Source organism: Clytia hemisphaerica, unplaced genomic scaffold (genome assembly GCF_902728285.1).
Source record: "Clytia hemisphaerica strain Z4C2 unplaced genomic scaffold, Clytia hemisphaerica genome assembly, whole genome shotgun sequence".
Lineage (NCBI taxonomy): Eukaryota > Metazoa > Cnidaria > Hydrozoa > Leptothecata > Clytiidae > Clytia > Clytia hemisphaerica.
The window spans coordinates 1,308,900-1,332,916 of record NW_027104057.1 but is presented as its reverse complement, the minus strand read 5'-3'; the positions used below and the strand labels follow the sequence as shown (position 1 = coordinate 1,332,916).

The 24,017-nt window shown below is 34.8% G+C and overlaps 1 protein-coding gene across 1 annotated transcript in view; it reads left to right on the top strand.

The window, feature by feature from the left end:
• The window catches only part of LOC136812334 (golgin subfamily B member 1-like), a 65,901-nt gene extending 44,112 nt beyond the window's left edge, over positions 1-21,789 (top strand). Inside the window, 10 exon segments of the mRNA XM_067068833.1 lie at positions 411-769; positions 1,324-1,516; positions 2,003-2,130; positions 2,831-3,043; positions 4,972-5,148; positions 16,681-16,955; positions 18,683-19,406; positions 19,569-20,030; positions 20,320-20,496; positions 20,675-21,789. Coding sequence (XP_066924934.1) covers positions 411-769; positions 1,324-1,516; positions 2,003-2,130; positions 2,831-3,043; positions 4,972-5,148; positions 16,681-16,955; positions 18,683-19,406; positions 19,569-20,030; positions 20,320-20,496; positions 20,675-21,697 — 3,731 coding nt within the window. The 3' untranslated portion in view covers positions 21,698-21,789.
• Positions 21,790-24,017: the final 2,228 nt, after the last annotated feature.

Here is a 24,017-nt window from a genome sequence, read left to right as displayed (position 1 = left end):
ACCAACCGTTTACAATACCTGCTAACTTGCGCTCCTGACACTTAGTTTTGGTTCAAATGCGTTAATCTGGCGTGTACTTGCTCTTGCTTAACATAGCATCTGTAATCACAAGATATTTCTTTCGTACTATCATTTTTTGAAAAATTTCGTCAGTTTTACGTACACCGTTATTGTGATCAATAGAGTCGATATTTTACATGGGAATCCCAGTAATGTAGGATTTTTGGCAAATCTTCCGGTTGTTTTCACGGAGTTCAGGGCCAACCGGCTTAGCTATTTAAGAACTGAACTAAAGATTTGAAGCAGCGGGGTGTCGAACCGCGAACCCCTGGCTTGTGGCACTGACGCCTTGACTATTCGGCCATCCTACCTTTAGAAATGGTATTATGATTTTATTTTTTACACTATAGCATACAACCAAATCTTGAGTCGAATCGGATGCACGTTAGAAGACATTCCCAAGATCATTCGTGACAATCAACACTTAAAGTCTGAAGTCATCCCTACGCTGCAATCAAAAATAGTTGCTCTCGAAGATGCGCTCACAGAAATTGTGGAGGAGAGAGAAGAGAATCGAGGATCTCCATTGCAGAGTGATTCAAAGGAGGAGACTGAATTAGGCACTCCGTCACATGGGAGATTTTCACATACCAGTGATGAAAGGACGACAAAAGATGAAGGAGTGCTAGTTGGTTTCCATGACGATAACACGAGTGTTGATGGAGATACTATTGTTGACAAACCATCAAATAATCTGCGGGAATCTAAGGTAGGTCTCTGATCATGCCTGTAACTTTAAAGATTACGGAAAGGAAGAAAGCCCCTCTTTTAATGGCAATTTGATTTGAAGGCAGGGCTTTATTAGTGAAAATAACATAATCTCAAGCCTTACTTTGAGGATTTTAAATTCTGATTTGCGAAGCGCAAATTGTATAGTTACTTCCTAAAAAATATTTTCGTCAAATAAGTATGCGCAAAAACCTACAGTAATTGGCCCCTACAATACAGGCCAAGTTAGAAATCTTCGTCAGAATTAGAGACTATTAGAGAAAATCCAATCTAAATGTTTGCAATACATCTTGGACAACTCAAAAAACCTTTCCCAAATAATTTTTCACAAAAACAACCATTCTAAGTATAATTTCTGTCTGTTTAAAGTGACGTCACAAAATTATATCGGCGGTATTTTTTAACGATTTTCAAAAGTCCTACATTCTTAGGGGCAACAGCCTTCTCAGTCCAATAAATGTCCGTTATACAACCCATCTTGTAGGTCAATGGCTTTTTTGTTTTCCAAATTATTCTACTCTTTTGTTTCAATAGATACCTCGTCCTTTATTCATCCCACCGGTCGACCACCGACAACATCCACCAGACTCACACCGAACTTCCGGTGTAGAGACAGACTCGAGTAGCGATGCAGGTACACAGGGCACGTACACTATAGGCGATGCAGAGGACGGGCTAGCTACCCCAATCAGTACCCCACGGTTATCTTTGCCCGTTACTCCAGGAGGTAAGACGCATTTTATTCTATAAATTTAACAAAAATTGGTAAAAAAGATCTATCGGTAAAAAATCACGACATTTGCTTAAAGTATTTTTATGGGTAGCGATGTTAAGGTGTTGTTAAGGATAGAGCCATCAATAAACAAAAAACAGCAACAAACTGAACAATTTTCTATTGCATTCCCTTCCGTTGTTTTCTGTCGGTGATAATACATATATCCGAAATTGAGCATCCAATTATTCAGTCTAAAAGGAAAAATACATTTGAAGTAATTTCATACCACTTGGTAATTTTCATAATCGTAGCCAAAATGAATCATTGACTAAAAAAATCGTCACTGAGCAATTTTGTAACTTTTTTGGCGATGAATTTCTACTGATAAGGTACTCGAATACTGATAGTTTTCTAAAAAATTTGTGACATAAACCCTTCCGTCCAAATTATGGACGCACAGATTCTCAATAAACAACACTTTTCTGTTTTCTTTCCTAGGCACAAACAGTGTTGCTTTGGAACAGTTGTTATGTAAATTGTTGGAAGATCAACTACATCGAAACCAACCTGATGAGACTTTAGGTGGGCACGTTCCACTCACACCAAGCGCTCACCTTAACCCTAAGGTATTTTGATATTAATTTAACTTTCGATTTGAAAAATTTCCTTCCGACACGCTGAAGATTAATAAAATTTTCAGTTAGGATTACGGAATTTATTCGGAATATATATCAGATGACCGTTAACTTACGTAAACTTTTAATGAACTCGCACACTTTTCATTTCCACTATCTTTTTGGACCTACCTGAAGGTCCTACAAATCAACCTGTATTCGTTCGTTTGTCCGTTCTTACCAATTTTTCTCGGATTGGCTCATAGGATGTTTAGGTTTTTGGAACATAGATGCAAAATGGTAATGTTCTTACGTTTTACTACCAAGTTGCGTTCTTCTCTCAATTTTGTTTCAACTTGCAATTTCGGTTATTTTAACGTTTTTCAGAATTTAAAGCTTGGGCAAGAATTGCAATTTCCGTACTTCCACTTTGTTCCAGTGGATTTGCTGATTTGGGAGGGATTGAGTGGATTCCAGGCTATGTTCTCAGCCATATTGGAATATCTTTGAGCTTTTAGATCCTGAGAGCCCAAAGTCGTAAAATGTTAAATCTAATGTTAAAACTCTACTTTCTAATCGTACTTAAATATCACTTACGGTTTTAAAGTTTTGAGGGAATTCCCCTTTTGTGTCAAATATTTCGGCACCGATTGTAGATAAGAAGGTTCTTTCTGATTAAGGAAATAACCGGAATCGTTGTGTTTAATTCCAGGTCTTGCTTGGTGAGATTCAAAATGACGCCAATGAGCTTTTAGAGCTTGTTCTCAGTTATCCAGAGTTCTCGGAACCTTTGAAACTGATCCAGCATTTTCAACAGCAACAAAACTCATGGCTGGAAGAAAAGGAAGGTTTGTTAGCTCTGGTCAAATCATGGGAGAACCTTGTTTTGAAGATGAAAGGTGACGAAGATAAGGAGAACGAATCGGTATGCAAATTTCTTAATACAGTCAACTCTCTCTAATCCGAACCTCTGTTATTCGAATTTCACTGTAATTCGGACCTAAATCTTGCTCCCCTCAGCTGTAAAGCCTTTTATAAAAGACTCTGAAATCAGAATTTTTCTATACTTCGAAGAAAAATTGCTGCGGTCCCTTGAAGATCGAATACGAGAGAGTCGACAGTATTCGCAAAATTCGGCCATTTACGGCTGTTTCCCTGAATTCTTTACTCCTGATTTCCTGACGTGTGCACTTGGGCAAGAACGAGGTATGATAATTTGCTGCTGGCTGTACAATGTACATTTTTCAAAAAACACAAAAATTTAATTTTTTGATAGATTTTTCCATTCAGTGTGGGGTCATTTGTTTGATCTTAACAATTAATACATAAGTCCAACCTAGGGCAGGATGACCATATTCTGAAACCCAGTACACAGCTCTATCGATAGGTACATTTTTAATCAAGCTAATGGCCGTTGACAGCTTACCAAATATCTTTTATTTTATCTTTCTTTTATTTACTAATCTGAAAAGCTGCCGCTTGTTCATGATAATTAGGAAGGCCAGCAAGGCTTTTGTGGTTATTACATTCAATTAGCCCTTCCCTCACCGGAGAAGCCACATTGGCTAATCCTATGAACCGGGGTTTTTATTGCAAGTCTTTCTTCACTTTTGGTGAATTTGTGACTATACAAAATCTATACAAAATGGGCTCTCTTTATCACATCATACCTGTCGAAGTTCTTCAGTTATGTATTAGAAATGTTGTAAGTTTAAAATGAAAACCTGTTGGTTTTGATTGCATTCAAAAATAGAACCCCAAAAAGTGAGGTTTTCAATCACAGCCACTTTTTAGCCCACAGCGTTGACATTATTGTGGCTGCTGTATAGTACAAAATTCCATAAAATAAGGAAATTGATGAGCTTTCCAAAAATGTGGCTTCCTTTGAAGTTGAATGATTCAGTCTTGAAATATAAGATGGCGAAGAGAGGTAGGTTTTGTGGCTGTATGTCACTGTGGCTCACTCAACGGATTGGCTTATATGTGCTGTCCTGCTTTAAGACTTTAATATTTTTTAACCATTTTTCTTGAAATTGGTAGTTTTAGGTCTGATAAAGATACTTATGAGTTTAATTGTGGCTCCAGGGTTTTAAATGGGCTTAAAATGTGGCTTCAATCACTGATTTATCAATTTACACATTCCAGGTTGGGTCTTGTTTTCGAAACATGAATATTTGCAAAGCCTAATGCAAAACAAACACAATCTGACACAATACAGTGTTATTTTAAGAAAAAGTGTACATTTTGTGGCTGTAAATACCATTTTTTGTACATATAATCTTCTACATATAAGTATTAGTTGGCATGTTTAGGGTTGGCTTATGTGCTGTCCTGCTTTAAGACTTTAATATTTTTTAACCATTTTTCTTGAAATTGGTAGTTTAAGGTCTGATAAAGATACTTATGGGTTTAATTGTGGCTCCAGGGTTTTAAATGGGCTTAAAATGTGGCTTCAATCAAAGCATATATAAAAAAAATCGTCAACTTTGAGCCGCATTTCTAGCCCAATGACCTAATAATTTTGGTTCCATTTTTGATATTTTGTGGATAAACCCTTTTGCAACGAGTTTCATCTGAAAAAAATGATTTTTACTCATTGAACAAATTTGTGGCTGCTGTTTTATCAACATAGTGTTTTTCTTGATTTGTGCCGCAATTTTGGCCCATTTTACAAATTTTTTTTTTCAACCTACTTATATCACCTTTAGAACCAATATTGTGAAAAGAGTTATTTTTAAAAAGGATATTCAAATTTCTTTTTTTTTGCTGTTTTTGAAAACCTCACACAATTTTTGAATGCCATCTTTTGAATCTTCATTGCTAAAACCTTTCTTATTTAATGACACCAATTAGGAGGAGGAGGCAAGACATTTACAACCTCACAAGCGTCGTACTGAAATAATCGAAGCATTGAAAGATGTGTTCGCCGACGAAGAAAACGTCCGGAAAAACGAACAAAAAGTGTCCGAAGATGGAACATGGACTGAAAATGAGGAAGACATGCTGCATTCCCTGTCCGATGATATCATGGTTTGTTCTTTACTTATAAAATCTTTCTGATTGTGTTATAGAGGGAACATCTCTTCAAAAGGCGTTTCGAATTCAAACCTCATTTCTACTATTCGTTTTTTATAAGAACGTCAATGATTATTAAAGTCTTCAGATGTTCTTAACTTTTTTGGGTTTTAAACCCATATATATGTTCTTATAATATTTCTATTTACGGCATTTTGAGGGTATATTCTGGTACAATCTCTTAAGAGTTAAGAAATTAGGTGATTTAGAGTCTAAAGGTGTTTTAGAGTATCGGAATGTTCCTATTTTTTTACATCAAAGTATTCTGTTCTTTTATACTTTTTATACTTATAAAAAGTGCGAAATTTACTCTTTGATACTGTAGGACAGACGTTTCCTTACAAAATCTCCCTACATCGATTAGCTAAAAATCGATTCACTCAAAAACTGCAGGAGATTCAAAGGGCAAATTTTTTGTCAATTCAACACCCTGTTCAGCCCTGTTAGGAGCATAATATCAAAAATTTGTCCTGATCTAAGGGGTGCCCTACGAAAACCTGTTTATTATGGCCTTTTATGAAGCTCGGACGCTGGCTTAGGTTTAGCTTTTTTCTTAAAAATCTTTCTCTTTTGTTTTTTTAGGCCTCATTGGTCTTATTTTTTTCTTATAATAAAAAGAGTTTTGATAAGTTTGCTATAGTGAAAACTATTTTTACCAGTTTCTTCCATTGTAGAAATGGTCATCGTAGCAATGAATCGAATTCGCCTTTTTGACCTAACAGAATAAACACAGGGGGGGAGGGTCGGGGATACTCGGTCTGTGGATCTGAAAACTATCGTATATGCGGATCAAAAAATCATGGTCTCGAAATTGAAACCAAATTTAAGTAAATTTTTGCGAAAAACCCTCGTACCTTGTACCTTAGCATTTTCTTGAAAATGTTTTTCCAAAAGGTCCTTGCACTTTTTACACCCTTAGACTACACCTGATTCCGACAATTATAGTTCACCCCCCCCCCCCGAAAAAAAAATCAAAAGTAAAACAACGCAGCCTGATATTATTAGTTAGAGAGCTGATAACAACTTTAAGTATTATAATAATCCTTCTATAGTTTTATGAAACTATCATAGAAAGAATTTTATATTACATTATCAAAACATATAAAAAACAGTTGTAAGAACTTGATGTCAAAAAATTCAGCGAAGTTGACTTTGTTCATTTGATAAACTTTCAAATTTGAGTAGTGGTTTACTGGTTTTCTATTAACTATAAGGTAAGTTTCATCCAAAGCCTTAAAATGCTCTTAACTTGTTCTTAATATTTTGACCATGAAAATCTTAATGTTCTTATAAAGTTTGTTCTTATAAACGTGTAAGCAACTTGTAAGGGTACAAAATTTGACTTTTATGCCATAGCACTGGATATTATTTGAAATTTATTTCATCGAACGTGTTGATTTCATTTAAATGTTACTTTGTGAGAAAAAAAAAACAATAAAAATAACAAAAAGAAAAACATAAAGAGAGAAGAGAAAAATAAAGCTCACGAGTTATTATGTGATTACAACGGATTACAAGCTAATTTTCAGAACTTTTTCTTTTTGGACCTACCTCCGGGTACCCCGGTGGAGGTCCTTTAAATTAACCCATGTCCGTCCGTCCGTTCGTTCGTTCGTCTGTTGCCAGCTTTCCTCGGGATTGGCTCATTAGTTTTTTCTGATTTTTTGCACAATGATGCAAAATGGCAATGCCCAAAATGTGACGGAGCCCGATTTTCGGAAAAAAAAATTTTCCGGCCGAAAATGCCGGAAATATCCCGGAAAAACTGTTTTTTTGGCACTTTCTCGAGATTTTATCATTAGTTTTTTCTGATTTTTTGCTCAAAGATGCGTATTAACAATGCCCAAAACATGGCCAAGTCCGATTTTTGAGAAAAAATTTTTTCCGGTCGAAAATGCCGGAAATATGCCGGAAATCGCCGTTTTTCTGGATTTTCATTGGACTTTTTCCTTATAATTGGTTGTTTTTTCATTCAAAAACATTATTAATAGAAATGCCCACCATCAAGCATGTTTCGATTTTCAATAAAATTGATTTTTGAAGCCGGAACTATTCAAAAATCGCCGGAAGAACCTATTTTCGCCGGAAAGACAGTATTTCTTGAATTTCTCGAGCTGTACTTTATATTATTTTTTGAAATTTTGCACGCTGATGCAAAATGACAATACCTAAAATGTGACAGAGCCCGATTTTCTAAAAACATTTTTTTCCGGCCGAAAATGCCGGAAATATGCCGGAAAAACTGATTTTTGGCATTTTCTCGAGATTTTCTCATTAGTATTTTCTGATTTTTTGCCCAAAGATGCGTATTAACAATGCCCAAAACATGGCAGAGTCCGATTTTTGATAAAAAAAATTTTCCGGCCGAAAATGCCGAAAATATGCCGGAAATCGCCGTTTTTCTTGATTTTCATTGGACTTTTTCCTTATAATTGGTTGTTTTTTCATTCAAAAAAATTATTAATAGCAATATCCACCGTCGAGTATGTTCCAATTTTCAATGAAATTGATTTTTGAAGCCGGAACTATTCAAAAATCGCCGGAACAACCTATTTTCGCCGGAAAGACAGTATTTCTTGAATTTCTCGAGCTGTACTTTATATTTTTTTATGAAATTTTGCACACTGATGCAAAATGACAATACCTAAAATGTGACGGAGCCTGATTTTCGAAAAACATTTTTTTCCGGCCGAAAATGCCGGAAATATGCCGGAAAAACCTTTTTTTTTTGACATTTTCTTGAATTTTCATCCTTATTTTTCTCTGATTTATTACAATGCTCAGAACATGACCGAGTTCGATTTTTGAGAAAATAATTTTCCAGACAAAAAAGCCGGAAATTTCCGTTTTTGCAGATTTTCATTGGATTTTTTCGTTTCATGTCTTTGTTTTTTTCAAACAAAAACATCATTTGTAAGAATGTCCACGATTAAGCATGGTTCAATTTTCAATGAAACTGATTTTGGTACAGGAAAATCGCCAGAACAGCCGAGAATCGCCGGATTCCATGAATTTCTTGAGTTGTTCTCGTATTATTCTGCATTTTCATACTATTGTTCTCATTTTCCAATTGTCTTATTACATCAATCTTCAGGTAGGTCCATTCAGCATGTAGCTTGTTTATCATGAAAACAATGGAAGGAAATTACACTGAAGGCGCGTCAAATAAGAAAAAATAACCCATCTTGCGATTAGGTCTTAAATTACTGTCTTAACCAATTCCTTTTAAAATTCTTTTCGCAGGAATAATAAGCAAAAAAGTTGATGTATATATTACATTTCGGCTAAAATTAAAGTTTTTTCCACAAATTTTATAAAATCAAGAAATACAATTTTCTCCACTTTTTCGTTTACAAGTTAATTCTGGTATCCATTTGTTCGGATCTGATCCAAAATTTCCGCGAAAATATGGAAGAACCTTGTTGGGTATGTAACAAGGTACACCGGAAATAGTTGCACGTCGTGGAGGAAGTAGGTCAGACGTTCTAAGGCACGTTTCATGTGCATGAAAAATAAATGATATCCATTCGCCCGGCTGTAACATTCCATAGGGTGTTCGCAATTGAATATTGTAATACGGCCAGATATCAATATCTAAGTTGTTATATTTACTGTATTGAACTTTGATTTTAAAATCTTCAGCCTGCCTGTAAATGTACCCGTATTTTTGTTCAAGTGTTTTAAAAACATCGAACCAGATTTTGGTTTTGAAGATGGCACCGTCAACTTGAAGATCTAGATCTCTGTCGTAAGGTACAATTTTACCATTGCGGTACCACCCCAATAAAGCGCCTCCGATTACACTATAAGTGATGTTATTCTTGTTAAATTCTTGGTCTATGTTTCTCAACATTTCTAACAGATGTTTCAAGCAACATGGTGGGACATTCATGCGTATATTTTTCCTTTTATCAAAATAAGGAGTTTCCGAGCAAGATTTTGTTTCGTTTGTGCAACCTTTCCAGATCACTTCTTTTTCCTGGGTTATGATTTTTTTGACGGTTTCACTTTTAGGATAAGAGCAAGGAGTATTTTGATGTTTCATTGTAGGTTTGTAAATTAAGGTATAGTCAGCTTGCTTGTATTCCCAATCATAACAAGTGTTATTGCCCGCTGGCTTTTCAGTTGTCATAATTAGTTCGTAATAATCAGGTTTTCCATCAGTGTCCAGTCCCCAACCATCATTCATTTTAGCGAATTTAGGTCCATTTAAATTTCGCTGCCTTTTCATGGCGATCCTCATTTCTTCTAAAGTTTTGTATTCATTTTCTTGTTTTGGTATATTTATACCTGACATTGCATTGTCTGATAACATCGGTCTGAGAATTCTGTCAAAGGAATTTCGATTCGATGGAATAGCTTTTCTTTGAGAGATTTCTGATTGGGTATTTTTGTCACCTGTGTATAGAAAGGTGCTTTCTGATTGGTCCATTTCGTCCTCCGTTGCTTCTGATTGGTCAATAATCTCAGTTTGTAAACCCAAAGAAGATGTTGTCTTTTGAGCGATGGTTTTGGTATGAAGTTTACGTGCTTTTAACTCCTTCATCAGTGAAATTACTGATTTTGTTGGATGCGCTGCAATATGTTGGTGGGTAAATATTATTGAAGAACGAGGTTTAGTTTTAACTGCAGCTTGGTTTTTGTTTTCTTTGATGCTCTCATGAATTTCTTGAGCTTTCTCACGTAATTTTTTCAACCATTTTCCACGTTCATTTGTCCTTTTAATGGTCCTTGAGTCTCCCAAACTCACAACATTATCTGCTTTATCCAATGAGGCTGTTTTATCTCTCCTTAAACTATCAAACAACTCTCCTTTGGAGATGAAGATAGCTGCTCTGTACGCAAGTAACAAGGCCAACAATATTAATATAATTTTGAAAATACCACTTCGATTTGTAAGTGTAAGCTTTTTAAAAAAATTCATGCTTCCAAACTGTCAACGTGGCTATACTGAACATATTATACCAATAGAAAAAACATTCGTTTGAGTTTTCGGAAGCAAGAGATTATGGATGAGGTAGTTGTTTATTCATGCCACTAATTGAAGTATAATTACAACCGTTGCGAAATGGACGTAGCATTTTAAATATATTATGAAATGTAAGAAAATCGCTAGTTCAAACTTTAAAGGCTTATATCTCCGGATCTAGAAGTAGTTAGAAGCTCTATGAATGCTTGAAAGAGCAGGAAAGTTTCTCCGTCCATTTTTTGAACTATGTTATGATATATAATGATTGATAGTCTTGCGTAATTTGAAATTTTCAGTTAAACTATCAAGACTGCAAATTAAATTGGCTTTGCCATTACTTTTAATTGAGCGGTTACCTTTACCGGTTGCCTTTTGTCATCCTCAAACTAAAGTCTATTTTAATTATAATCTGCAGCGGATATAAAAAAAGCTGTAATTTTTGATAAATTTTTAATTGAATAGCGATCTTGTGCTTGTTGAAAAGATATTTTAAGAGTGAAGTGTTACCAACCTAGAAAAACCCTTTTAAAAGATTGGTAAAATGGATGAAATTGAAAATGAAAAAGAAAAAAATCAACTTCGTGAAGAATCGTGCTATGATTACCATTTTGACTCTTTAAGATTTTAGAACTTCACTATTAAATACTTATTACTGATACCTTTATCACCTCCAATAGTCTAAGAGTCCGGATGGTGTCCTCAACGGTGCAATCCCATCGCCTCGTTAGGTTAGTACACCTTTCGAGACACCTGTTTTACAAGACCACCTCTAATACTAACTGTCAAGTAACTATCAAAACCCAAACCTAGAGAACTGTACAATACTAGGTGATTATTATGAATTTGAAAATTGACAAAGAAGTTATAACACATGCTAATCATATTACGTATAAAGGAAAGTGTTTGACTGGCAAGTCTGCGTACCTAGGTTCAATTAAAAAGTTTTTGGCTGTTTAGGACTTTTCTTTTGCTCATTCCGACTTTATCCTACAGTGTAAAAACTTTCTGCCTCAGACTCCGTCATTTTCGTATTATTTCTCACCACTCGCTCATTTTTCGTTGGAAAGATATTTTAAATTTTAGGTGCATTTAAAAATTTCTCTAACAAAAGAGGAAGGAAAATAGTGAAGAACTTTTTTCAGTTGTAAAGATTTTGTACAAAGTGATTAGCTAAAACTTTTGATTTCAAAATATATTATCAAAATTTCTCCAATTTTTTTGCTTAAGAAATATAGCCTTAGGAAAAAGTTATTTTGCATTTTCTGTATCAACCTACATCTGTTAAATGCAATTGATATTGATCGGGTTTTAAATCCATCTTTAAATTCAATAACCACTCAAGAATTTGTGATCGCTAGGAAGATCCTTTTCTTTTTTCTTCTTCTCCAATTTTCAACTTTTATAAATTGAAAGTTGAATTGGTTCTGGGCAAAAATACAAATCATCAATCAACATCATTGGTGGGCCTTTTTTTCAAACGGAATAATTACTTCAAACGACGTTTTAAGCCGAGTAATATTTACGCAAACACTTAAAAACACTAATTATGTCTGAAAGAAGTATGGAAGTATCTTTGACAACAAGGTTTTGATAGCGTGGTTTGTAATTATTTTATGCATTTTCGAAAAGAGCGTATAGAACACTAACAATGTTTTACAATAGACGATATCGCGTTTAGATAAATGCAATGCATTCTGGTTTCTCGGGGACCCTCAAGGGAATTATAATCTATTCCAGATCATTATATAATCGACATTATAATTCCTTTGAGAGTCCCCGAGAAACCAGAATGCATTGCATTTATCTAAACGCGATGGTATTATCAAGACAAATATCCACATAAAAGAAATCATTCAAGAAACGCAATTTGCTCCACTTTTGTCCTTACAAGTTAATTCAGGTATCCATTTGTTTGGATCTGGTACCATATTTCCATAAAAATATGGAAGAACATTGTTGGGTATGTAACAAGGTACACCGGAAATAGTTGCCCGTCGCACCGGTAACAAATCAGACGTTTTCATACAGGTCATGTCTGAGTGATAAATGAATGAAATCCATTCGCCCGGTTGTGCTTCACCATATGGCGTTCTTAATCGAATATTATAATACGGCCAGATATCAATATCTAATTTGTTATATTTACTGTATTGAACTTTGATTTTAAAATCTTCAACCGGCCTGTAAATGTACCCGTATTTTTGTTCAAGTGTTTTAAAAACATCGAACCAGATTTTGGTTTTGAAGATGGCACCGTCAACTTGAAGATCTAGATCTCTGTCGTAAGGTACAATTTTACCATTGCGGTACCACCCCAATAAAGCGCCTCCGATTACACTATAAGTGATGTTATTCTTGTTAAATTCTTGGTCTATGTTTCTCAACATTTCTAACAGATGTTTCAAGCAACATGGTGGGACATTCATGCGTATATTCTTCCTTTTATCAAAATAAGGAGTTTCCGAGCAAGATTTTGTTTCGTTTGTGCAACCTTTCCAGATCACTTCTTTTTCCTGGGTTATGATTTTTTTGACGGTTTCATCTTTAGGATAAGAGCAAGGAGTATTTTGATGTTTCATTGTAGGTTTGTAAATTAAGGTATAGTCAGCTTGCTTGTATTCCCAATCATAGCAAGTGTATATCGCCAGCTGATTGTTCGGTAGATAATTTTCGTTTGTAATAGTCAGGCATGTGATCTTTACGTAAATTCCAACCGTTATTCAGTTTAGCGAATTTGATTCTACGTTTGGTACTGGCTATGGTGGCGACAGTTGTCGTTTGTTGGGAGGTTGTGGTTTTAGATTGAAGTGTTGTGCTCACGATGGTCGTTTTGGCTGGCGAAGATGATACTTTTGTTTGGGTTTGTGTTACTTTAGCCGTCGTTTGTTGAGGTGTAGTTGGTGGCCAAGATTTATTTTTCTCAGCAGTTGATTTCGTTTGTTGAGATGTAGATGGAGGTTGAGTTCTGGTCTTGTCGATAGCAGATTTTTTCGTCGATTTATCATCTTCGTTATCTTTAATGTTCCTTGAGTCTCCCAAACTTTCAATAACACCTGTTTTGTCTAAAAAAGCTGGTGCGTTTAAGTTCAAGTCACCATCCGAGTATGAAATAAACTTGTATGTAAATAACAACACCAAAACTAATATGATAATCTTGATAAAATTGCTTCCAGCTGCAAGTGTTAGCTTATTGAAGGAATTCATCCTGAGCCACTGTCAGCTGTGACTCTACTGAGTCAACTATCACAATTTACAAAAAGTGTTTACAAAGTTTCTTGTTCTCTGTATGTTATTTATAAGCAGGAAGAAATTATAACTTCTTGCTGTCATCATTTAGCTCATGGAACTAATTACTTTGTTACTTTTGCCTGCAATATTGTTTTGTTGTTTCAAACTCTGTAAAGGAAACTTCAAAAAATTTTGATTATTGTAAGTTAGTTAGGTCTGGTAATTTGAACCACTCTCATTCAAAGACAGCAGAATAGAATCCTTTTTTGGTTTAAGTGGACGCTGCCATGCCTTTCTAGACTAAATGGTATGTTTTATATCTTTAATTGATCTTACATTAGAAAATTTTAAAACAATTTAGCATCAATTAAAATGAAAATAAAAGCACATTGCGACCGTTCTCAAAGATGCGACGTCAATATTTTGACGTATTTCTGACGTATCGCGCAAAAAGGTCGTTTCTTTTCGAAAAATGTGATTACGACCCAGTTTTTTTTATATATTATTATCGGGATATTGATTTCAGCACATGCGAAGTTATATGCCTCTAATCTCGCCAAAAAGATAGTGTTCAATAACAGACGATGGGACTCAATGTCTTTTAATTTCAGTTATTGGCAACTGATTTACTCTGCATTTGGCCTGCATTTGAAATTTAAAATGCATTTCGAAAGCCTAATTAAGCTACTTTATACTAATACGCAAGCACTGGAAAAATATCCTATAAAGTCAAATACTGTCGGTTTATAAAGGTATTTTAAGTTTTCAAAGTAAATGGAAGATGAGTGCCATCAGGGTCGGATACAGGAGGTAGGCTATCTTATTCATGGAGAGTAATTAGTTTCCATATAAGGTAATACGATAATAAAGTGCACTCTCCTCCATTGGTTATAGCCTCCTTCTGTATCCGAGCCTGGCCATCTCAAAAAGCTCTCAAAATACAATGCTTATGCCGGGCGCTTGTTCAACCAGGGCAGGACTATGAACAAATGAGATTTAAAAAAGACCTTACAAACCGTGCTGAAAATATTTTGATAATCTTCAAAAAATGTGATTAGGGGAAGGAGTGTAAAAAATCATCAACCCAATATATGTTCAGAAGGTTTAAAAATATAACTCACTTTTCCCGTGGAAGTAATCAGCCTGCCTTTTTTGTTTGTTTTCGTTTATACGTCATTGAATACCGTAGGCTACCGGCATATCCTCTAACGAATTTGTGGTCCTTATAGAAACATGCGATGTCTACGATTCAAACTTTAAACATTCAAATAGAAATTACTCCAATCATAATTACTCAGTTTTGTTAATGACATTTTTGACGTTGTTTTGATTACTTCCGCTTTATAATAATCTCTCTTTTTGTCAAATTTTTGAAAATAATTTCTTCCATATGATATGAATTAAATATTAGGACGATTTGTTATCTTCTACTGCGACCCTCCTTCCGTGGTTTTAGAGTCTTCTCGAAAAGGAGGGTTAGGGTAAAGCACGCAGGTCTTCAAGAGCCTGAACCTTTCATGTCTTTAAAAACACATTGCTTACCTGGTTTGCAGAAAACACTTTTGGTCACGAATGGTTCAGTTTTCAAAGTTTTTAAAAACACCGAATGTCCTGTTGAAGGCGACTGTTAAAAAAAGTCCCGACTGGCTAATTTTCCCGATTTTTTCCCGATTTTCAACCCGATTTTTATCTGATTGGTTCCGACAGGACACTGCAAGAGCTTCAAAATCGTCTTGAAAAACACCTTGAACACCAGAGAAAACACTGAATGGTTCAGAAACTTGCCGGTGTTTCAGGTAATGCATTTTGTTTTGGATTTTATTGAGAAATTTGAGAGTTGATTTATGGAAATCCCAGGAACACAGGAAATGCTGAAAACACACCACCTCGAGAGGTAAGGTGTTTCTGGCAAATGATTTTTGCCAAAAACACCCCAAAAAAGCTTCAAAGGTTCAGAAAAAGTGTTTCAGACAAAGTGTTTTCAGTGTTTTCGGGACTTTTTGACATGATAGGTTCAGGCTCCAAGAGGAAGGGGATTTCAAATACACGTTTTTTTTTATAAGAACAAACTATATAAGAGCATAAGGCTTCGCTGGCGAAGTGTTAAGAACGAGTTAAGAACATTTTAAGGCTTTGTGGACTCAAAAACACCCTATTTCTTAGGAAAATGGTCAAAAATATTCACAAAATGGTCAAAATAAAAACTTGTTAAAAACATTTTTAGGCTTATAACCCAAAAAGGTTAAGAACATTTCAAAAATTGACGTCACACAACGAGTTCAATGACAATTGAGCATCTTCTTTTTGGCGTTACGTCACAAAATAGAAATAAGACTTTTGAATAAAAAGCTACCAAGAAATCATTTACGGTCTTTAAATTGGAATTATGCTTGAAAACGAGAAATATATTAGCGATGAACGGATAATAAACCATTTATTTGGACGCAGTCTCATCCAATATGAAAAATATTGGGCTACGAGAAAAGATATTCTCGCACGCCCAATATTTTTGCATATTGGATGAGACTGCGTCCAATAATTCCAAGAGCATTATTACAACAAAATGAAATTGACAACATTGAAATATTTATGGCCAAAAATAGGAACACATATATCTAGAATTTGTCTAAAACGGGACTAGTATATTTTTTATAAAAAAATTAGATTTATTTTATAGCGTGCCGGGAAAGCCTCCGGAGTTATATGATTGTTATAGGAATGTTTTTATTATGGTTTTATTTATATTCAAATTTATAGTCGGAATACGTTTTTAAGTTAGACTTTCACTTCATAACTCAAAAAAAAAAAAAATTCCACTTTGTCCAATAACTGCTTAATGTTAGAAATTTCTACCAAGTTTCATCTTACTACGACTACTGTACGTTGCTTCTTGATGACTCCTACCAATAAAAATATGATCACTAGGGTTATAGTTTGTATTTTCACAAGCAAAATTCGGATTTCTAACGACGTATATAAGTTTCAGAACTAACGAGAAAACGCTAATAATGATTCGTTCGAAATAAATTAGAATTAAAATACTTGGTCAAGTTTTTTTCGACTATGTTTACATAACCAATACAATAGAATCTCGCTATTTCGAACTTCCATCATTCGAATCTTTCTATAATTCGAACTAATACCCATTCCCCGTCAAGGGAAAAACCTCTTAAAATACTTTCTATGATTCATAACTCTCTGTAATTCGAACAAATAATTATTTCCCGATCTAGTTCGAATTAGCGAATATACAGTCAACTGTATATCGATGCATCTTTTCTTTGTTTTAGGACGAATCAACTGCCATTTCCCAGCTAGTGACACAAGACCGTGATTTCCTAATCCAGGAAATCAAGAATCTCCACAATGCTTTGCGACGACAACAAGGCGATCGTGAGGGGTTGAGTGAATCAAATGAAGACCTCAAAAATGAAATTTCGAAACTTGAAGAGAAGTTGTGTCAATGGAAGGCAGAGAATTTGACGCCGAAACAAAAACATTTAGATGAGTTGGCTGTGATGAAGGAATTGAATGAAGCAAGTCAACGTGAATGTCAACAGCTCAAGTATGTTGACTTTTTTTTATCCTGTATTACAGGGTGTCCGAGAAAAATATCATATCAAAACAGAGATACAAAAGTAGAAATATTGTGTTTCTTTTCTTCTTTTTTTTCTGTTTAATACACAATAATACAAGAGGCCCGGAAAACCCGAGTTACAAAAACTCGAGTTACAAAAACCCGAGTTACAAAAACCCGAGTTACGACAAATGTGACGTCATAAGTCTCAAATTATGACGTCATCAGGGGACTTCTTAACTCGAAAAAGTTATTTACTGTTCTTTCGTAACTCGAAATATTTTTTTTAATTTTGTTTTAGAGTTACGTATCTCGAAAATAAATTTCAAATTTTATTTTTCGAGTTACGTAACTCTAAAACAAAATTTTGAAAAAATATTTCGAGTTATGTTAAGACGCAACCAAGTTGGCCAAAAATTCTAAAAAGCGTTGTTTTTTTTTTAGTTTACGAATGGGGTTTTTGATCTAATAAACTAAAAGTAGAGAGGATGGAAGGGAATAAAAAATGAAAGGGGACAGTAAACAATTTAATTTTCTGTAGTTTTCTTGAAACTTATATACCTCTAATTTTGATGGGAATTTCTGAAGGTTTTGTTGGGTGAAGTAGACTAAAATCTAAAAGATTCGATTACTCGAAATAGATTTTGTATTCCAAAATCTATCTTTGTTAAATTCAAATTCATTGTCATTTCGCTAAAAACTAAAAACTTCGGTAGAACTTGTATAGTTTCTTTAGGTTTTTCACACATTTTTTAGAACAAACCATTCGAGAACAGAAGGTTTCGAGGGCTAAAATAGTAACAATAAGTTAAGAAACATTTCTTGACATTTTAGGGCCTTATGGACTCAAATAATTGCAGAAAATACTCACTTAATGCTAATAGTGAAAAAGGGACATTTTAAGAAGATTTTAAGGCTCAACTAAAAAACAAAAGATCTGAAGGCTTCGAATTTTTAGATGTTCTTATAAAAAACACAACACATATTTCGTTGAAAAGATTCTCGACTGCACAATGTACAAAAATGATATAATGAATTGTAATCGTTAAAATAAATGTTCAAAGAATAATTGCTTAAAAGTTTCTATTCTAATCGGATCTATTGAATCTTCTCGAAAGAAATGGTGTATATTTATTAATAATATGAATTCTAGAATCTTTGGCCCACTTGGTTTCACCTGAAGATAACTCGAAAGTTCAAATAATGTACTACAATTTCAAGTTACGTAACTCGAAAAATGAAATTTAAAATTTATTTTCGAGTTACGTAACTCTAAAACAAAATTTTAAAAAAATATTTCGAGTTACAAAACAACAGTAAAAAACTTTTTCGAGTTAAAAAGCCCACTTATGACGTCGTGATTTGAGACTTGTGACGTCACATTCGTCGTAACTCGGGTTTTTGTAACTCGGGTTTTTGTAACTCGAGTTTTTGTAACTCGGGGTTTCCGGGCCTCATAATACAAAGTACATAGATTATCTCAACTCAATTATTTTGATATTGAACCGGACACCATGTACTAGATTCCACCTTGAAGCAGGGGGGAGATGACACCGAGATAATTATTAGATGTGTTCGTTGTCATTAGTAGCTTTTATTAAAGTTCTATTTTAAAACTTAAATTGGCCGCTCGCCTTCAACCCCTTCAGGTTGAAGGCTATGGTTAAAAATCATCTCATTTTCAATTAATTGTTTATCTGTATTTTTTTATCCAGGGCAACATTAGAGACACGGGACAAGGAGCTAAAGAAACTGTCCAACGATCTAACCGTTTCACAGGAGCATGCAAATAAGCTGAAAGATGAAATCCACAAACAGAAAAATCTGCTCAAAACATCACAGCAACAACAAGATGTTCTAGCCAAGGATCTTATCACTAAACTAGAAGGTGAAGAGGAGAAACAAAAATACCTAGAAAACAAGCTACAAATGGTCAATGATCAAAACAAAGCTCTACAACGCATGCTCGAGGAAACACCGTTGCAAAATATTAAACCCGATTTTGATCAGGAAGCTGAAAATAAAATTTTATTCGAAAGTTTGAAAAATGAACGAGACGCTAAAGGAAAGATTGAAAACACTTTGAAAGAAACGCGTGAACAGTTGGATGATGTTATAAAGGAGAAAGAGAGTATAGTCGACGAGCTATTCGTTGAGAAAAAGGCAAGAAAGAATGCGACACGCGAGTACGAGAATATTAAGGAGGAGAGAAGAAGACTTGAAACTGAGCTACAGCGCCAATGCACAGCGAAAGAGGAGCTACAAAAGTCATTGGATGAAGTTTCCAACGAGCTGAAATATACGAACGAAATGAAAACCAGGCTTCAGAATTCCTTCAATGACATGGTTTCTTCATACGATAAAGATAAACAAGATTTGGAAGACAGGATCCGAGATCTTCTGAAGGAAAATGAAAAAATACCGGAAACTAATTCTGAGGTATGTTTAGATTCTTAAACTTTTGTTCCGAGGGAGAAAAATATTATCTTTCTAATCTCAAATTCTACTCCAGTAGTGTTTTTAAAGAAATCCCATCTAGAATTGTGATACATTATCGCGAGGTGCACTTTTTTATTAATTTTCAACTTATTTTTGTTACAGGAAAAGATTTCAGGACTGCAAGATCTCGTATCTAAATTAAGTGGAGAAATCGAGGAAATTTCACAACGCGAAACTAAACTTCTAAACGAAAACAAGTCTTTAGAAAAGTCTCTACAAAGAAGTAGCAAAAGTCTTCAAAATGTAGAAAAGAGAAATGATACGTTGGAAAGAAAAGTAAAAGTGGCTGCAGGCGAAAATGAGAAAATATCAACTTTACTGGAAGCCGAAAAACAGAAGAACTCAGAGATGACTTCAGATCAAAAGACGCTAGTCAAAGAGTTGAAAAATCTCCAAAAAGATTTACAAAATGCGAAAACAGACAAAGAGGCTTTCGAACGTGCTTTGAGGAATTCTCATAAACAACATGAAGAAGAGACAGAAAAGCTGAAGAAATTGATTGTTGAACATTCTGTATCGAAGGATGAAAAACCGAAGCAGGATTCGCAGACCAATTATGAACAGGTACATGAGGAGACTGTAGTATATTCCCTAAAGCGTCAGCAGCTGGAATAATCCTTTGCTTATCTAAGATACAGCTAGCCAGAGAAGGCAACGAGCTCTCCTAGAAGTCACTCACTGGACACTGACGTTTATATCTAGACATTAGAAATTCTCACATAGACTTTGCAATTTTTCAGAATTGGATACCCATGCAAGTGGGCATTAATCCCCATCCCTATAATGAATGGACTTCTGATTGTTTTGGACTTGTTTTTTGAAATCTGTTTAAAATTGTTACTTTTTCTTGCAGCGTGAAGTAGCGAGCCTGCGTGGTCTGGTCAGTAAATTGAACAAAGAAGTTGAAGAAGGTCAGCAGCGTGAGAGAGAGTCGAAGAAGCAGAATCATCAGTTGAGGGATAAAAAACCAATACCAGATTTAACAAAAGATGCCAAGAAATTAATGGACGCTGGTTGGACTGTGGCTAAGGTATGTTACTTTCCACATTGATAGCGTAATTATTTATAAATATTTTTCCCTTTTTTCAACAGTAGTGGCAAGTTTAAACGAAAAACTAAAACCGAAGAAACCATTCCTGTGTTCTGGGCTGTATTTGGCCAAATATAACCTTTTTTTTCCAAAATGTACTCGTTACTTTTTTTTTTAGGTGCAAAGGCTCTATCTTAAGTATATTCGTGCCGAAAGCTTCCGAAAAGCCTTACGTTATCAGAAAAGATATCTCTCGATTCGATTGAACGCCTTGGACAATGACATTGAGGAACCACTTCAAACTCCGAAAAAGAATCGATTTAAAATCGCAGCCCTTTCGATTATCGCTATGAATCGAATGAAATATCTCGTTCGAAAATATCAAAGGTATTTACAAAAATCTTCCCCCAGTTATGAGTACAAAGAGAAACGAGGAAGTAGCACGCGTCGTTTACCCCCGTCAGAATCCATCCCACCCGCGACTTCTGTACTACAGAATGCTCACGAAGACGGGGGTAATGATTCATCAGATTTTAGTACAGGTGATATGTATCCTGTCCCTCAAGTGAACACTAGCCCACAAGACGTGAAAGATGTTAACAAAACAAAGCCTTTGGTTCTACAAGATTTAGCCTGTAGTCCAACAACATATGATGAAAATGAAAACAAATTCATTGAAATTCGTCCAGTTACTAATCAAACTGTCGACATATCAACCAAAAGATTTGGAAACAACAATCAACCGAGATCGTACCGAGAAGCGTCAATAGAAGGTTCCGGACTCACAGGTCGTAATCATCGTTCAAGTGGGCGCGGATTTGATTCGTTGAGAAATGTGAACTCCATAGCAACGCCGCTTAACAACAATAACAATGTAGACGGTAAACTGATATCTCCGCCACCCAAATCATACCCAAGGCCAAAATCGAACGTTTTACGTGAAGAATATCAGCCGCGGAGTATCGAAAACGTAACTCGAGAACGTAACCAGCGGATGTCAAACAGACGGGAACACGTATCACTAGAACGTAGTCAACCCTCGCATACGTCAACTTTTGTGGAAGGGCGGAAAAGCCAAGATGACTTGAAGAGCTATATGAGGAAATTAGAAGATTTACAAAGTCGTTTGAAAAGTCAAACATTAGAATCCAGACGTTCAAAAAATAGAATTTTGCGTAACGATAGTGACGGGGAAATATAATGCCTGAGAACGAGAAATGTTTCGTAGACCACAATTATTTACAATGGGTTAACCTTAATTCGAAATCCTACGGAAACACAAAATTTTTCTGATTTTTTAGGACTTGTTTAACTAAAGAGGCCTAAAGTTTTGTTTGCAGTAATTGTAATAGCGCTCTGCAACGCGTACGTCATAATTATTACTTTTCACTTTTTTTGACATTTGAACGAGTTGCAATTCCACAATTCAATGTGGCTTAATTAAAGATACGTGCAAGTTGTTATATATCTTTTGTCAAATAATGCAATTAACGTGGAAATAAGAGATTAACGCAAAGGTTGATGGTATTGGAACTCTTACAAACACATCGAGAGTAATGATTATTTCAAAAATAAAATCTATTTTTAGATTCAGCGTCGTGCCCTTATTAATAGACGTTGTATTGATACTCAAATTCACAGAACGAGATTTTTATAACACGATCTTTACTGAAATCCCTTTAATGCAATACGTGAATCAATTCAGTTTGACGACTTAGTCTTTAAAGGGGGTTCGTTTTCTTAGACAAACATCAATCTTTAGAAATCAATTTTTTAGTTTATTTAAAAATTTCCGTTGTGCTTAGTAGCCTAGTCTAGTAAATTAATTGTAAAGTTGAATTTTTAACGACTTAGAAAAACCCATTTATAGATAATATATTTACTTTGTACATAAATTCATTATATACTGAATCCTATTTGAATTGTTTTTGTTTTTGTTTTTACTACTTAGAAAAAGAAAAAATTTTGAATGTTTTACTCAACCGAAATACCTAATGATATCCGTACGCTCCCGAGTACTAGGTTTGCCAGGTCAAGGCAGGGTGGCCACTAGTCCTGGAAAGTCCTTGAAAGTCCTGGATTTTGTTTTAGTCCTGGAAAAGCGTCCTGGAAATTCAGAAAATTGATTAAAGTCCTGGAAAAGTCCTGGAATATTTTTCCTTGTTAGTCCTGGAATTTAACCTTTCTCTATAAGCGATCAAGCGTGAAGGAATTTGTATTCTGATGAGATATTTATTGCTTTTATTTTCTGTATTCTAATATATGTGTTTGCAGAAGTCATAAATATTGTCAAAATCGTCAAACATAATGGCATACTCTCGGGTACCAATGGAAGGGGTTTGGAATTAAGCGGTTGGAAAAAATCTCAAAATCTAATCAGGGAGGTTGGAATTACAATGCCCTGGCCTGGGGGGAAAACTTGAACTTGAACTATCAAAAACATTTTCCCAAAACTTAATTAGCAGGGGGTGGGGTGGAATAAGAATGTCATGGGTGGAAAATTTTTCAAAAAATTAATTAGCGAGGGGTACACTTATTAAGTACCCAAGAGTAGTTTGGCTAAAAGCCAAAAGCATTATCGTCTAAAAACTGGTTCCTATGAGACACTTATAAAACACCAGCTTTATGAATACACCCATTGAAGTTTTTCAAAATATCACGTCCTATCTTCGAAAATATTACCTTGTTGTGTTTCAAAGAGATAATCCTATGTTTCTGTTTCTAAAAAAGTAATATTTTCCAATTGTTGATGAAAACGATGATGCACCACTAAAGTTATTTAAATTGGCTTTTTGGGAGGAGATTTTGTTAAATCTTATTAAAAATCTTATTAAAAGTTGGACTTTGTGCGTCTTAAACTGCGCCCTGAAATCAATGTTGGTGTAATAATTTTTCAAATTTTTCATGCTCGCTTTGCTCGCATCAATAAGATTTTGGTAATTTTTTTTGAAATCTAGTTTGCAATTTTTTCATGACAATCTAGCAGTTTCGAATGGTAATCTAACTGTGCGCCTCATGACCAATTAGCTGAATGCAATTTAAAACATAACCCAATTTTTTTCGCTCGAAAAGTAATTCGAAATCCGTATTGGTTACTTTAAAAACAAAAATACAAGAGTAATGTACGGTTTTAACTCTCACTTTACAAAATCTTTGTCGCCTAAAAATATCCTCAACAAGTAAGACAATTTGTAAGATTCTTTGTAAAGCTATGTGATTGTCTATGCAAATCTTCTTTATTGGCCCAGCTAGCTTTAGCGTAGTGGGCCTTTCATTAGCATTCTGCCCGGTGTCAGTATGTAACAATTTACTAGTCGATACGCGTTTTATTTCAAGCACAGGCTAGTACAAATTGTGAAAAATTTGATTGGCCGAAACATGTCTCTTTTAGAACATGATTGGCAGAATAAAAACAATTGCAATCGTCTTTATTGGTTTAAAACATAAAAGGAGAAAATACAATTAACTACTAAAACTATAAGAATATAACAGATGTAGTACGTTTTAAGAAAAACAATGTG